General features: G+C 38.8%; 1 protein-coding gene across 2 annotated transcripts in view; it reads right to left on the minus strand.

Annotated features, from left to right (window-relative positions):
- The window catches only part of akap6 (A kinase (PRKA) anchor protein 6), a 114,371-nt gene that overhangs the window by 77,117 nt on the left and 20,071 nt on the right, over positions 1–17,183 (minus strand). For both annotated transcript variants that reach the window (XM_057343893.1, XM_057343892.1), the window contains exons 3-5: positions 16,080–16,331; positions 12,956–14,359; positions 6,282–6,404 (exon numbers count right to left, since the gene is read on the minus strand). In XM_057343893.1, coding sequence (XP_057199876.1) covers positions 6,282–6,404; positions 12,956–14,359; positions 16,080–16,331 — 1,779 coding nt within the window. The remainder of the gene's footprint in view (positions 1–6,281; positions 6,405–12,955; positions 14,360–16,079; positions 16,332–17,183) is intronic.

A 17,183-nucleotide genomic window follows, 5' to 3' on the forward strand; every position in this document is an offset into this window, starting at 1 on the left:
TGTTTACATCATATATGTCTGTGCACTGTGCATATTTACTTTGTATTTATAAAGACGTACACACATATTTAGGGAATATTTGCATGTATATATTAATGTTTATATAGAATTTAAATTATATATAAACATTTTTTTTCATATTTTATATAAAATTTTCTTAGACATAAATGTATGTGTTTATAATAACATACAGTATATGATGAAAACACAAACCTTTATTCTGGATGTGATTTATTGTTTAACAGCCCTATATTATATTATATTATATACGATTATATTTTTGTTAGGGCTGTCAAACGATTAATCACGATTTATCGCAACCAGAATAAAAGTTTGTGTTTACATCATGTCTGTGCACTGTGCACATTTACTTTGTATTTATAAAGACATACACATATATTTAGGGAATATTTTCATGTATATATTAATGTTTTTATAGAATTTAAATTATATATAAACTTTTTTTTTCATATTTTATATGAAATTTTCTTAGACATACGATATATTATGAGAACACAAACCTTTATTCTGGATGCGATTTATTGTTGAACAGCCCTAAATTATATAATATACAATTACATTTTTGTTAGGGCTGTCAAACGATTCGTTGCGATTAATCGCATCCAGAGTAAAAGTTTGTGTTTACATAATATATGTCTGTGCACTGTGCATATTTATTTTGTATTTATAAAGACATACACATATATTTAGGGAATATTTGCATGTATATATTAATGTTTATATAGAATTTAAATTATATATAAACTTTTTTTTTCATATTTTATATGAAATTTTCTTAGACATACGGTATATTATGAAAACACAAACCTTTATTCTGGATGCAATTTATTGTTGAACAGCCCTATATTATATTATATACGATTATATTTTTGTTAGGGCTGTCAAACGATTAATCGCATCCAGAATAAAAGTTTGTGTTAACATCATATATGTCTGTGCACTGTGCATATTCATTTTGTATAAACACATACATATACATTTACATATTTAAGAAAAATATCAAATATAAAAATTCATAAATGCTTATATATAATAAAAATTATTGGTAAATATAAATAAATACATCTTAACATTTTCTAAATATATATACATGTATGTGTATGTTTTTGTGTTTATTAATACAAAATGAATATGCAAAGTACACAGACATTATGTAAACACAAACTTTTATTCTGGATGCGATTAATCACGATTAATCGTTTGACAGCCCTAATTTTTGTATAAATATTATGATTATATGTGATTGTATATTATATTCTACAGTATGCACTTTTTCACTTTACAAAATGAATTGAAAGCATTTTAAAAACACTCTCTTTTTCGTCTACCACCATGGATGTTTCTTCCTAAAGTAAGTGCAAAGCATTATGGGATCGCCTTCTTTGCAAAGTGCACATGCAATGCTAGTTTCGATTTGGCCAAAAGAGGTTATCATAAAGACAACACCACATTGCTGCCTACCTTAATAAACAGCCTCAGAAGTGTACTTGGCAGTAAAACTGAACTAAAATGTAGGCAGCTCTCACCTCCCCATCTCTCTCTCTCTCTCATACCCACAATGTGTGGCGCTCAGAAGCTCAAAGGATCCATCATTCGTTCATTCTCCAAATCCCAGCATCTCCCAACACGCTGGCCATTAACTCTGATGTCTCCATTTCAACTATAACCTTCCAGTGCCCAGTAAACCCCTCCCAACACTCTCTCTCCCACTCTCGCCCTCCAGTGGGTGCCGATAAAAACTTTCATGTTGATTGGTTTTGATAATACGCCGCGCTCTCGAGCGGAGGGCTCTCCAGTCGCTAAGTGTAATCAAAGAGCAGAGTGCATTATCCCGGGTTTGGGAGGAAAGGGGGGTGGGGGTGTGCTTTTGAAGATGGAGAAGGGGGGTGAGCAGGGCGGTGGGCCGTGCTCCAGCAGGGGGTCGGCGGTTGAGGCGCCTAGAGCCATCCTCACCATCGATTCACACCTCTTCAGATCTCCGTCTGCCCTGTTTCATGCCATTACCCACCGTTCTGATCTCACCGGCGTTACGGAGGTTTTCACCTTCAGGACGGCCCGCTTGCCCGTCTACCTGAGATGCCCGTCTCATTAAACAGAGCAATGTATATAGTAACTTAAACACTCAAAGAATAAAAATCACACATACTAAACGAAGGCTCTGGTTTTTGAGTCTGAGAGCAGACGTTCAGAAAGCGTGAGCGGGACGGGACGCGTGATGGATCGGCAGGTGAGAGAATTTATCACTGGTGACAGACAGGAGAGAGAGCGAGGAGAGCTTATTTATGGCTTCGGATAGAGGCTGAAATTGATATCCTTTACAGAGCTAAACGCCTTTAAAATGAGTAAACAAACCAAAGCAAAAAAATGGCAGAATAAACAGATATCTATCACTCGCATCATCAACAAAAAAACTGACAATAAAAATCTGACAATAGCGAGCGAGCGGTAACGTCGATTTTTGGAGCACACGGCAAGGACGTTCTCACACCGAATGCGACGGCGTAAAACCCCGGCTGTAATAATCCTATCAGCCATAACTGAGAGCATATCAATATCACACAATCTTATTAAAATCCTATAGACCGCAATCCCGCACCTCCGATTCAAGGTTGAGTGTAACCAATAGTCATGTTTTATGAAATGAAGATACATTTGATGTGAAAAGATCTAGCTACACAAACGTTTTGCAGCTCAGGTCTGAGGTGTGCAAATCGCCATTGCATCCATTTCATCATCACCTCAACCTTGAGACGCCAGATTCAAAGAGAAAATCCGATGTGTGCGATGAAATCTTACGTTTTTTAGACCATGAAGCTGAAATGTGTTTTAAAGTTGATTCCTCGGGCAGAAATTTGTGTTCAATCCTCACATGTGAGGCGATACGTGCTTTGTTCTGCTAGCTTTCGCTGCATGATACGTGTGTGTGTGTGTGTGTGAGCAGACAGACGGGACCCAACTCTCAGCTAAAGCTCCCTGGCTAGGATCCATCGGTGGGGCGGCGGGGTTATCGCTTACTAGACATCAATAGATGTGCCACGGCGACCGGTGGACCACGAACCTCCACCTGTCCTAATCCCTAAATCAGAAAGAGAGAGAGGCTTCGGAGGAAAGCAGCTGGGTTTGCGCCGTGGCGGTCTGATGGAATCCGTGGAGTCCGCGGTGGGCAGACGGGGGACCGCCCGTCGGTCTCTCCTGGATCAAATAGGTCAGGCAGGGGTGGAGTGGGTTTATAAAAGTGAGTTTATGAAAAGATGTGTTGTTGATGTTATTAAGAACTTTTGTGCCAAGAACAAAACTGACTGGCTGCATTCCAATTCGTACACCATCCGTACTATATAGTATGTGAGATAAAGATGGTCACGTTCCAAATTATAAAATAGTATACTGAAGATGCATGAAGGATGTTCTCTTTCTGGGCTAATATTACCCACAATACCTGGAGCTACAGAGGGTAAAAATCATGCAACACATGCTGTCCGTGAATCCGTAATAATATAGTATGCAGGAGAAAGATTAGCATGTGCCAAATGATAGTACACAAAAAATATAACAAAGTTGCTTAAATGCCACTATCAGTGGATTTGAGAAATATCTATCTTGGGAAAGCCACAATACTGAAGAAAAATGAAAAATAAATAATGCAAGATATGTTATGATAATGCTAAAGTTTGTAAAATCAATTTAAATTACATTAAAATATGTTTATAAATATATTAAAATAAACTTTAAATATAATTTTTTAATTTAAAATAGTTTGTTTCAATATATTTATAAACATATTTTAATATATATATATTTATAAAGTATATTTTAAAGTAGTCTTATAACTCAGTTTTTAATTTTTTTCAAAAATCTTTTTTGTTTAATTGTGTTAGTTAGCTGGGGTTTTTTTTTAGGTATTATGGCTTAAATCAAAACAAACCAACTGCAGTTTGATTGATATTAATTGGAATGCACAATAAAAAACATGATTTTTGAAAAATTGTTAAAACGGAGTTATCTAATTTTGGAACCAAACTCTTCATATATACAGTATACTGTATATACATTTATATTACATTTTAAACAAAGTTTGTAAATAATACTTTTGAACAAACATAAATATATCTAAAAGAATACTTTAAAGCATACATTTATAAATATATTAAAACAAAATAATATAACCACAGAAAAGACAATTTCTCTGTCTCGACAGCCTTTCTGCTGTCTGCATCGACCTAAAACTTCGAATACACATAACTGAAAGATTAAAGAGAGGGTTATCGCAAAACATTGTGACATGCACATTTGCGGTTTTTCAAAAAATGTTATATATCTTGCAGCCCATTGGGCTAATATTACCACAAACTATTTAGACAGAGAGACGAAAGACAATGACCATTCTCTAAAATGTTAGTTGCTGAGAGATCTAAGGCTCGATTCACATTTCGCGTCTAAAACCGCGCGGAAAACGCGAGCTGCACTGCATTCTCCTTTTTTCCAAAGCTCCTGGACTTTGTGCTCTCATGGCGTCTGTCGTCGCTAAGCAACCATGGGCCACGATAGCCGTTGAGACGAGGAGGTATAAACAAAGGATATATGGATTATATGCACTGAAAATATCTTGCAATAACACTGCTACTAGATTTAGTTACGCTGTGATCATCTGTGTCTCCATTTTCATTGAGCTTGTCTATATTGGCTGGTTGGTTCTTGTCACATGACCTGCGGTGCACTTGCGCCTTTCTGAAAAGTTGAGGTTTTTTTTCATCTCGATGCGGCAAGGACGCTCCTGAAAAAAAGAGCGCGTCGCGACCGCGTCGACCCCTATTTCGGCGCGCTTGGCACGCGTCTACATTTAAAATAACGAATATGCACGCGGAAAAGACGCGAAATGTGAATCGGGCCTAAAGGTGTTTCATAGACCATTTCCCTGCAAGGCACCTCCCGTTTCAATTGAAACAAAATACAACCAACACAACATTTAGAACTGAATTAACATATTTAAAAAAAACATTTGTAAGACTTTTCTATGTGAAATAAAAAACCGAAACAGGAAGTGCTTCTGGACCAGTGTTGTTTACACAATGCAAAACATTCCGTAGTTACATTGTAGAAGCTGTCAATGAGTGCAAACCTTTTTGAGGACGTCACACAATTAAACTGTGTGCTCTATCCTCTAACAGATGAGTAAATAATGGCTTTAATGTTTGTATGGTGGAAAGCCATGGCACAAGTCACTATCTCTGTGACTGGGCTCTCTTGTCTCTGTGTCTCATTTGCCAATGGATGCCGCTGTGTGTGTGTGTGTGTGTGTGTGTGTGTGTGTGTGTGTGTGTGTGTGTGTGTGTGTGTGTGTGTGTGTGTGTGCGTGCATGCGTGCGTGTGTGTGTGTCTTGTTAATGTGATTCAGAGACCTGGATCCGCCACCCAGCGCAATCAATAGCTGTTTCATTTCACCATCTCTCAATGCCTTATAAAGAAAGCCCACTCCTCTCTCTCTCTCTCTCTCTCTCTCTCTCTCTCTCTCTCTGTCTCTACCCCTGCAACAGCCAACCTTCTTCTTACGGCTCTCCCATGGGTACCGGAAAGATCTGTGCTCACAGACGCGCGTGCACAAACACACACACACCTGCCAGCTGGTCTTAATGCTCGCACATTAAACCTGCGGGCGCATCCTGAAGCCCCCCCACGCTGGATGAGAAACACAGAGTGTCTGACCCTGCTCTCTAAATCAATAAAAATGAGTGAAGACCCTCACTATAAAACGCCATGTGATTTTCCTCCCGCAAAGGAAACTGGCCGTCTCGCAGCATGCGCTGATACATCTTTGAAATATTCATATTACCTCTCGTAGAGATTTAAATGAGGCCAAATGCAGATTTTTGGCTTAAAAGGTATAGTTCCCCCAATTATGAACATTCATTTATTCACCCTCATGTCATTCCAAACCTATTTTGAAGAATGTTCATCACCAAACAACATTGAACCCCTTTGACTTCCATTCTATGAACACACAATCACCGAGACATTTCTCAAAATATCTTCTTTTGTGTTCCACAGAACAAAGGGTCATATATAGATTTTGAATGGCGTGAGGGTGAATAAATGAACATTTTATTTTTAGGTGAACTGTCTCTTTAATCTTTAGTTTCTCCAAGTAGAGCTTTAGTGGAAATCTCAATTAGTAGCAACAAACGTAAAACTGTCATCTGTTCGATTTATGTAAAGATTGAGTTTCTATATCGTGATATTTACTGTATGTATATACGCTTACTTACAAGATGTGTTTCCAGATAGAGTTTGAGGCTGTTGATATCTGCTTTAGGTGGCGTCCAGTTCTCTGTGGTTTCTAAAGCGTCTCTCAGCCAACAGATGAACTCATCCAGTTTGCTGACAAAACCCTGCACACACACATACAAACATATAAACGTGCACACCGCATTAAAGATAGCATTTAAATATCCGTCAATAAACAGTACATTTGAAAAAGCCAGCAGTGTCATAAAGCTGAACCAACAAATTCCTGTTGCACCAACACGAGAGACAAAACTTCACTGAGAAGTGTTCAATAAGGTTTGATAAAGTGATAAAAGTTTTGCATTTGTCAGAAGCATACAGTGCTTGAGGGAATGCCACACGCAGAAGATGCCCTTGATGTGCCTGACTGGCTTTTGCAGAAGGCCGGTTTCATGTGGGTGGTGTGTCAATACTGCCATCTGCTGAAAGAACATACAACTGCAACACTTGAAATGACTCTAGCTACATCAAATACTGTGTGTTTAAATAATTCAAGTTCACCCAAAAATAAAAAATAATTCCTACTATGAGAGTCAATGGGGGGGGCGAGATCTGTTTGGTCATAAGCATTCTTCCAAATATCTTTCTTTTGTGTTCATCAGAACAAAGAAATTTATACACATTTGGAACAACTCGAAGGTGAGTAAATGATGACAGAATTTTCATTTTGGGGTGAAGTGTCCCTTTTGTCACCCTTTATATTTGTCACTGGGTTTTGCAAATATCTAACCAATAAAAAGGATTAAAACGTGCTCGACAACTTTGACAACACAGTGTTGAATTATTTAAAAAGTGCAATGTTTTTTTCCATTTCCTGAAAAACAGCGGATTTTGACATGCAAGGTTTTGGAAGGACAGCGACGATATACAAGTTTTGAATTACATGAGAGAATGAAGAAATGATAAAAGAATTACAAAATGACACGAAGATGAACAAATAATAACTAAATTCGGGTTTCTTTAAGCATGTGTTTGACCAGAGGCTAAACTACCAAGATCACCAAACACCCGAGATGACAAACATGCCTTTCTTAATTTCATCCTCTAAAGCCATCAACTTAAGATGTACAATGAATAAAAATCATTTTATAAAGTCTATAATAAACAGACGCATGTGTGAAGATGATTTTCCTGCTCATTAGCTGACATCGGCAAAAAATCTAAGCTATTGATAAAATTGACCTTTACGAGGACACTGGCCAAAATTCCCATAATTTATCAACTGTTTGGCCCTCACCGGTGAGGCGGATGAGCTTTGAAGTGGGCGAGACTGGCCGTGTGTTCAAGGGTAAATGCTGGAGAGGTAAAGAGTTTCATTTCAAAACCCACAAGGAAAGGTTATTTTTCTGCCAGAATAAAACCTGCGTTTCTTTTCTTATGACAGTTAACGGAGACGGATGCAAAAAATGCTCCAAAAAAAAGTTCCAATAAAACATATACACAGAAAAATATTCAAGCACGAGACAGAATTTTATTTTTGGGTGAACTAACTTTAAGGTGCTCCAAGCTGACCAACTACAGCTCAGACCAGATCCCAATTTCAAAAGACCATCTTATCCAGATCTAACCTTTAATCCAAAAAGAAATACATGTTTTCAAACTAATGCCTCGCTACACGCTATCATATAAGGCAAAGGAATTCTGCGAGACTGTGGCAGTCGATGGAGATCAATAGATACCGCTGGTAAATTATTCCCCTGCCGGGGACGTCGTGTGATTCGCCCTCATCTTGTGCACTGATACGACTCTCACAGCAGATGAATATGTAGCCGCTGGTCACGGCATTAACAGAGCTTGTCACAGACCGGTTTGTGTGTGTATTACAGGGGGAGGAAAAGAATGAGAGCTTCATGCCCTAAAGAAACAAAAACAGAGAGAGAGAGAGCGAGTTTTTCTATGTTTTATGGAAAAATCAAGTCCACACACCAGACGTTTGAAAGTCTGTCAAGTGATCAGAAACTGGCGTTAGGAGAACACAAGGACTGCTGTGTGTTAGCTGCACAATATGTGTCTGCCTGTCACAACAACAGAGAAAACAATGAATCTGCCCTGACATGATGTTTCCAATATATTATGTACATAACATGATATTATTATATCCCTTTATTCTGCTACCTACATGTATATTGTGCTTTTGTAAATCTTTGTTTAAACTATACTCTATTTCTGTTTTTATATATTAACATATATTATAAACCACTTTAAGTTGCACTACATACATCACACTTTATTTTATTATTACTATAATTATCTTTCTTTTCGTTTGTCAAATATTTGCACTATTTGTACGCAGCCCCGCTGCAAATGCTTTGGCAAAACGAATGCACATTTCGTCATGCCAATAGAACACCCTTAGTACAAGTGTTCATAGGCGAAGGCATTGCAGCATCCGCTGCTACCAAATTCACATTTGAAATGCACGCCCTCTTAAACCAATGAATGGCTTTGATCACCAAATTCACAAATGTTCACCACAAATCTTCATGTAATCACTCTCATTTCGTTCAAAACATCCGTTTTTGCTCTGAAACACAAACTGGATTTTTGAAGAATCGCTTTCAAACGCATGAAGCTGTCTCAGTGACCACAAAAGCACCATGAAGTCGGTTTATATGACACCGGCTCTCTAAAGCCAGGCGATAGCTTTGTGTGAGAAACAGACTTTATAATCAAATCATTTTTAAAGTCAGAAAAGTTAAACGTGGCACTTATGGCACAGACTGGCTGACAGAAGAGACAGCTTTGGTTATCATGTGTCTCGTGAACGACTACGGTGAATAAAGACTGAAATCAGTCCACCAAACAAAAAGTCATTTGGATTTCATTGATCATCATTTTTCTGTTGTTTATGGAGTTTGACAGACGGAAAGAACTGCATGAAGAATTGTATTTGTTCATTTGCTGTTTGTATTATGATACGGGCAGAGAGAAAGAAAAGAAAGAGAGAGAAAAGGGAAATAAAGACTTTTGTCATGCCAATAAAGCAAAATAAATTGAACCTGAAATTAATAGTTTAAATATTTACGCTATGTTTCTATGCTCATGTAGGCAATGTCTAGGCAATGTAAAGCCTCTTTTTTATTTTTATACCTAAAATTGGTATGAGACACAGGTTGTGAAGTTACAAAGCGAAAGATATGCAAAGAGCGAGAGACTATGAGTGCGGTAGAGGAGAGAGAGAGAGAGAGAGAGAGAGAAGCACCAGGAGAGGAGGAAGACGGGCTGGTGGCGTCACACATGACTAAGCCCCTGAGACGGCCCCAGAAAGAGGCTTCAGCTGCCAGCTGTCTGTTGCTATGAGAATGAAGTCATCTCCAACAGCTGAATACTAATGTAATCAATCACCTCCCCCTGTGACACACATCATCTCAGGTGGATGTGCTTCCTACCTACACCCGGTCCAGTGAGTTAACCGCACACACACACACACGCTTCATCTGGAACATAAAGGAAAGATTACAGCTGCAAACTTTTCATTGCATCCAACGATCTAATGGACATTCGCCTCCATCACATGTGATTGGCTTCATCGTCATGGTCACCGATGTAAGCTGATGGGAAGATGTTTGGACTGATGGGAAGATGTTTGTTTCAAAACAGCATCACATATCGCAGGGTCTGTTTAAAGTGACAGTTCACCCAAAAGTGAAAATTCTGTCGTCATCATTCACACCCTCAATTTTTTCCAAACCTGTATAAAATACTTTATTCTGCTGAACACAGATATTTGGAAGATTGTTAGTCATTTTCAATTCTGGGAAATGATTGACTACCACAGTAAGAAACATTTAAATGGTAGCTCTCAAATGTGCCCTAGAGGTATTTGATTTGAAGTATGTCATTTTGTGTTCAACAGAGCAAACAAATGTAAACTGATTGGAATAACTTGAAATTAAGTAACCAACTAATACGAATACAAACTAATACTATGTTTATTATAGAAACAACTATTGTACAATGGTTTGATGATTTACAAAAGTTGCATCTAAATACATTCATTAATTTTATTCACCTACACTGAAAGAACAACTAGTAGGATTCACGTTATTTTTGTGTTCATTTGCTTAATTTTAGTGGCAAGTTAAACACAAATTAACACAAAAAACTAAGTAAATCCTAGTTGTTTCATTTTAGTGAATAACTGTCTCTCTTTTAAAATACAATGAATCTGTTACCTGTTAAGCACTGTTTCTTAACCATTTATTAAATTCATTTTTATTTAATAAAAGCCAACACAAGCATAATGGAGAGGTTCAGAGATGACGTATTTTCGTAAGATAACCCAGAAGTAAGCGCCGCGCTGGTTCCCTCGACCGAAAGCCTATGCATTTTTACCTTAAACTTTTGGAAGATCGCAAAAGATAAGCTCTGTGATTAACAAAGGTTTTTAATGTTTACACGTTTTGTCTATCAAGATCATCTTTACAAATTAACACAACATTTGTTACTTTCGAAGCCGAAATACAACAGGCAGAAGTAAAAATCTAACACGATGCTATAAACAAACTACACTTAAGGTCGCTCGATATCAACGTCACCACCACCAAGCCTCCGTCAACTCTTTCAAACTTGATTAAAATGTGTTCCCTGGTAAGTCTACGTTTTAAGAGATCTGTGCCCATGTTGCATTATTTGTGATCTTTCTATGCGCGATGACGTCTAACGTCCCCGCAAAAGGAAGTAGTCACTTTTAGCAACTTGTTAGAAACCGCCGTTTTTAAGACACAATAAGGTGTTCACACTTGACTTCTTTTTTGAAGCTGCCAGCGTTTGTTTTACATTATAATTCTATGGAGTAAACCGTGTTTTACAAAAAAGTCACGAGCGCTTTTTTAAACGCCACCGCCGGCGTCTTTTTCTGCAGCTCCGAGCGCCATTTTAAGTTGAAAAAAGTTCAACTTTTCTGAAGAAAACGCCCTACGTCAAGCATCTTTTTTGACAGCTGACCAATGACAAGCGAGTAGCGAGACCTGTCGTTTCCATAACAACATGCGAGGAAGGTGATTGTTCGAGCAGGATCCTTCTCTAAAAAATAAAATGGCGGCCGAAGCACTGCTTTGAACATATTTTTATATGAATTCAAGTTTATTTTTCAACTTTAATAACCTTCGATTGCATTTCTAGCCAGAAATTAGTACTGTTGTTTTAAAATATGTGGTTGGTTTTTGCAAAGACGGTCTCTGTTTATAATTCAAATAGACTACCTTCATGCACAAACGCTGCCAGCTTTTCTTTTTACTAAAAAAGCGCTCTTGTCAACTTTTTCTTGTCAAAAAAGACGTCAAGTGTGTTCATGGCCTAAGGCTTTAAAAAATCACAAGCGGTTTATAAATGGTGTGTTTTATGTCATAGAATAAACCGTAAAAATATTTAGAGGTTTTGTTAACCACAGACCTTATTTCGGGCGATTTACCAAAAACCCATTCAAAAAACCCCTAGACTTTGGAGCGATGGAACCGGAAGTCCTAAAATGCTAACTCGCTTCTGGGGTTTGCTTACAAAAATACGTCATCTATGAGCCTCCCTATATAACATAAGCTAAAACAACTGAAAATCAAGATAGGTCTTAAGAGTTTGGTCATTTTTATAACAAATATAATATTTCTACTTATAGAACATTTTATTGGGTGCAAACTGTAAAATGTTATGGAAGTTGAGATCCACTGCTTATCTGTTGTATTTACATTTAACCACCAGATGGCGACAATGTTCCATTACATGTCTGAGGCTGCAAAGCAAACTATAAATGAAAAACTAAACCAATCAAGAAATCTCAAAACAAGTAAACCGAATGTAGGACAGCTGCTTATATTAATCCTTTATCTCCTGTACAATAAAACTTTCATTTCTACTTTCTATCTTCAGTATACTTCATATACGTGATGCACAGTTGATCAGACGTGTTGATAAAGTCTGAACAATGAGAATCTGAAGGAGTGTCAAATGAATTTGTTTTTTCTTCAGTACCGGGTCCTTTACAGACACGATTGCGTGTTGTTAATTATGCAGCTAATCATTTAATTACAGTCGAGGGACTGAAGGGGTTCGAGAGAGCTGCAATCCTGTTCATTAAACTCAGAACATTATTGAAAGGCTGAGGTGGCGTGTTAGTTCATTACCTCTTAAGTTATCAGCTGTTTTTAATAACTGCTTAGTGTAGTGACACATATTGCTTGGTACCGTTTAGGCGTACAAATTACTTCCTTAATGATTAAATTCTCTTTCAAACTAGATGTGAGCAGCAGTGATGATAATGTAGGTTTGAGCTTTGAGAGGTTTATCATAGAGACTAAATAGCTGTGTTGGGAATGGCGTACTTGAATACCATTACCATTTTTGCAAGCATACCATGCACATATGTGTGTTTTATGTTTTAACCAGAGATGGCGACGTAAAGGCGAAAGTTACAAATTGCCGCTTTAAAGGCATAGTTCACTCAAAAATGAAAACTCTTTCATTATTCACTCACACTCATGTCATTCCAAACCTGTATGGCCATCATGGAAGATATTTTTAAGAACGTTGGGTACCAAACAACATTGACCCCCCCACTGACTTCCATTGTATGAACACAAAACCTCGTTTTGAAAAAAAAGACATACAGGTTTAGAAAGACATGAGATTAAATAAATGACAATGAGATGCAACGACTCACCTCTATCTGTCCCCAAACGTCGTGATCCTGGTGCTGTATGTCCTCGATGAGTTTCTCTATCAACGGTGTGCACTGCAGTATCATCTTTGGTGCGCTGGGCCACCCCTCTGTTACGTTTCTTCCCCTGGACTCGGGTGTACTCCGCACCCCCTCGTCCCCCGACAGCAGGTCACTGAGAGGCCCGGATTCAATACTCTCATCCAGAGAAGGGGCGACGTCACTAGAAGAGGCCTGTGAGAATCGCCCCACTTGGAATGGTTTCCTAAAGGGGTGAAGCATGAGATCAGCGTTGCTCTCCCATTCGGGGTTGACCTCTGTGAGTTCCCAGTCATCGACGTCCTGTACGGGCTCCTGCAGACATCTCTGTGGAAGAGCCTGGGCGAGGCTTTCCAGCTTCATCGCCAGCATCTCCGTCTTTCTGAGATGGGCTGGAAGAGCGAGGAACTCATCCGAGCCGTACCAGCGTTCTTTGGGGCTGGCTGATATGTCCGAGATGCGGCTATTTCGGCTATTTGCCCAAAGGGAATCTGCGGTGGGGGCACGATCGTCAGGGCTGGAGGACATTTCTCGTGAGTCATGGTCTGAGATGTCCTCCCCTGAAGATGGTGGAGGGCTGGAAGAGTCGCTGTAAGCCCGCTTGGCTTCAGAATGCGTTGTCTTATTCTTCAAGTTTGTACTCGAGCACATCTGAGTGTGTGACCCCCGGAGAGCCTCAGATGAGCGTCTCTCGAGAATTTGGGCATTGCCGGGTCTCTCGAACACCTGTTGACCCATCTGCAGGTTCCACCCCGTCGTGGCATGAAGACTCTCATAGGATTGACTCCCGTTGCCCGGATACACCGATTCCAACTCCAGCCAGAACTTTGAACGATCCGGTGGGTCCAAAAGGGACGGAGTGCTCCTGCTTATATCCGCCTGATACTGCAGAGGCCTCCTCATCTCTGCGTCACCCTCAAGGTACATCGGCTTCTTGGGCAAGGGCTGTGAGGGCGACACATCACTCCTAAAGCCACCCTGAAGAGGACGTTTGGAAACGCCAAGGCCGCTGTCGCTTTGTGGGCTCACACCCTGCATTGCCGTATCTGGTGCAATGTCGCCGTTGGCGGAGTCGCTGATTGTCTCTTCGGGTTCTTGGGTGGTTACAGGCTCTTGTGAAGGTGATGACCCCTGGTTCTGTCTAGAGACCGCGATGTTGAGAAGATCCACGCTCTGGAGCAGTTCAGGGAAGTCTTGCTCCAACTCGGGGTAGAGGGAGCGGGGCCCTCGGCCTTCTGGATCCTCGATGGGACTGTAGTCGTCTAGTTCGTAGGCGGTGATGCCACAATCCAGAGAAAAGTAGTCCTGACTGCACTTAATGGTTAGCTGACCACAGTCGTCCACTTCTGTGAGAGCATCCAGTCGAGTCTGAGAGATTACAAAACAAAAATATCTTTAATATTGCAGAAACTAGGCTTGCACGATGTACCGGTGCTACGGTAGCATCGCGATGCTAAAGCTTCAAAATACCCTCGATGCCGCTCAATTATTTAAACGGTAGTATTGTAGTACCGAAGATAATGTTGCATATGCTCATTAACATTCACTTAAATGCTTACATCTGCTGTTTTTTCGGACGAGATAATGATTCAGTCCTTTATCAAGACACTTGTTTCGTTCTTGATTAAAAGTCATTTTGAACAAATTGGTTGAATGATTCACCGACTCAGTAAAAAATTGCCACCACCTACTGCCATTTTATTTCCACATTTAAAGTAAGCCTAACATTTCCCTTTATAAATATTGCTGTATAAATTTAATGTCACACATTTAAATTAGTTGCCACGTGAAAAAATGTTCTAGTGTACTTCAGTATTTACTAGGGGTGTAACGGTACGTGTATTCGTACCGAACCGTCACAGGCAACATTCCAAATATAGTCATCATTCATGTGCCCTACTCCCTAGACTTTGGAGTGAACTGGGCATTTGCATGCCATTATGTAGATGTTTGGAACGCACTTGGCAAAGGAAGCGGCGTAATTTCCTCATTATCTTCAGCTGGCATGATGTCTGTCAGCAGATGTCGCTATTTTAATGGCATAACTTAAGCATAAAACCTAACAGTTTGCAAATAAACAATACACTTTATATTTTGAAAAGTTTTATATATATTAGTGTTTATATATTATATAGCATATTTTAAAAACTTTTTGAAATATAAAACGTATGTTTATTAAGTTATGCCATTAAAACAGCGACATCTGCTGACGGACACAATGCTTCGTTTTCATGGAAACATGGCAGCTGAAGATAATGAGGAAATTACATTTGCCAAGTGCATTCCAAACATCTCCATAATTTCACGCAAATGCCCTGTTCACTCAAAAATCTAAAGTCCAAGGGCTCTGCCCTTCCAAGGTAGTAGGGCATAGGAATGATGACTTCATTTGGAATTTTCCCCGTGACAGCTCGTGACGGTTCGGTACGAATACGCGTACCGCTACACCCCTAGAATTTACTACAGTAAACTTTACTAAAATTCCTAGACAGTCGTGTTTTTGAGTCTTACTATAGTCAATATTGAAGTATACTACAGCATTTGCTACAATTTATCCAACTACTATAGTTAATACTGCAAAATATTGTAGTGTACAGTATAATACAGTTTACCATAGTTAATACAAAATGTTTAATTTAGATCTACTGTATGTATTAAGGAAATTTAGTTTATTTAGTAGATTTCAATAATGAACATGGCACAGCACCAGGATACTACTGGGTATCGTGATACTTCAGCCGGTGTAGTATCGTAAGATATGTTTATGGTACCGTGACGACCCTAGTAAAAACTGCTTTGCAACATCACTCGGTAGTTACAACCATTAAACCTCATTTAATCCAAGTAGGTTTCAACTAAACATGTTTTTCTACAAAAAGAGACATAAAATTGAATTGAAAATCGAATTGAGTGACTCATTGAACTGTAACCGTGCTAATGGTTGAATTGCATGTTTGTATTCCCCGTCTTTGCTACAGGATACAGAATATTAGTTTGTTGTGCTCTCCAAGATGAATATTGCATAACTACATCTCTGTCCTGTTGAATTGTTAAGTATTGTTGGTTCAGATTGGGTTTTGTAACCGACCTCGTCGTGGTCCCGGCTGAAGGCCTGCAGTATGTCGGACTGGCGGGTGTAGTTGCCGTTGGAGTCCTGGAGACCCTGCAGGAGCCTCTCTTTCAGAACCAACACGGACACTCGTAACTGATGCCAGAGGAGCTGCACGCTGCGGATGTCCACGATGATGTTCACCGAGTAGGACAGGAGCTTCAGGGAGAACTCCGTCTCCAGCAGCGCGTGGATCTGCTCGACATGATCGGATATGTCTTCACAGATGTCCTACGAGAGATGATACGAGAGGGATCGTGAGGACGCTGGTTTTAAAGCTTAACGAAATGCAAAAGTTTCAAAATCAATATAAATACTTTCTCCTTCTATATCTCAGTTAACTGTAAGATCCTCTTGCACACATTTAAAATGGAAGACATTAAAACATAAGAGGAGATTTTGTGAATTATATCTCTTGCGAGACAATAACAAGGATATAACATGAGTCATCTCTACTTTGTATTTTGTTTTACTAACTTTAAGAAACCAAACCTTGATGATCATAATTGATCATAAAGATTAGATATAATCATAATAATTTTCTCAAATGAATATTTCAAGATCAAGCATACCAAAAAACATTTTAATGTCCCCTGAAAGTAACATGACGAACCTTCTGGCTATGGTCATGCTATTCAACATTCTTTTGCATAAAGTCAAGACGATCTGTAATGTTCATGCCTTCAACCAGACGACAAAACATGTGACATCACATCAGTGTGTTTCCATAAAAGAGGGAACAAGTGATGAGAGATATTTGAGTCATTTTCACATGACATGATGTGAATAATACAGAGGAACTGAGAATATACAACAGAATTGACAAAGGGTTTATTTGCAAAAACAGATAACTTCAAAAATCATGTTTTTTATTGTGCATTCCAATTAATATCAATCAAACTGCAGTTGAGTTGTTTTTGATTAAGTAATAATAACTAAAACAAATACAGCTAATTAACACAATAAAATACAATAAAAACATGAAAACATAATAAAAACACGATTTTTGAAAACTTAAAAAAACTGAGTAAACTTGCCCGTGTTTTCTCTATAAATCATCTCCGATTATGCATTTTGTTCACT

Source organism: Triplophysa rosa, linkage group LG10 (assembly GCF_024868665.1).
Source record: "Triplophysa rosa linkage group LG10, Trosa_1v2, whole genome shotgun sequence".
NCBI lineage: Eukaryota > Metazoa > Chordata > Actinopteri > Cypriniformes > Nemacheilidae > Triplophysa > Triplophysa rosa.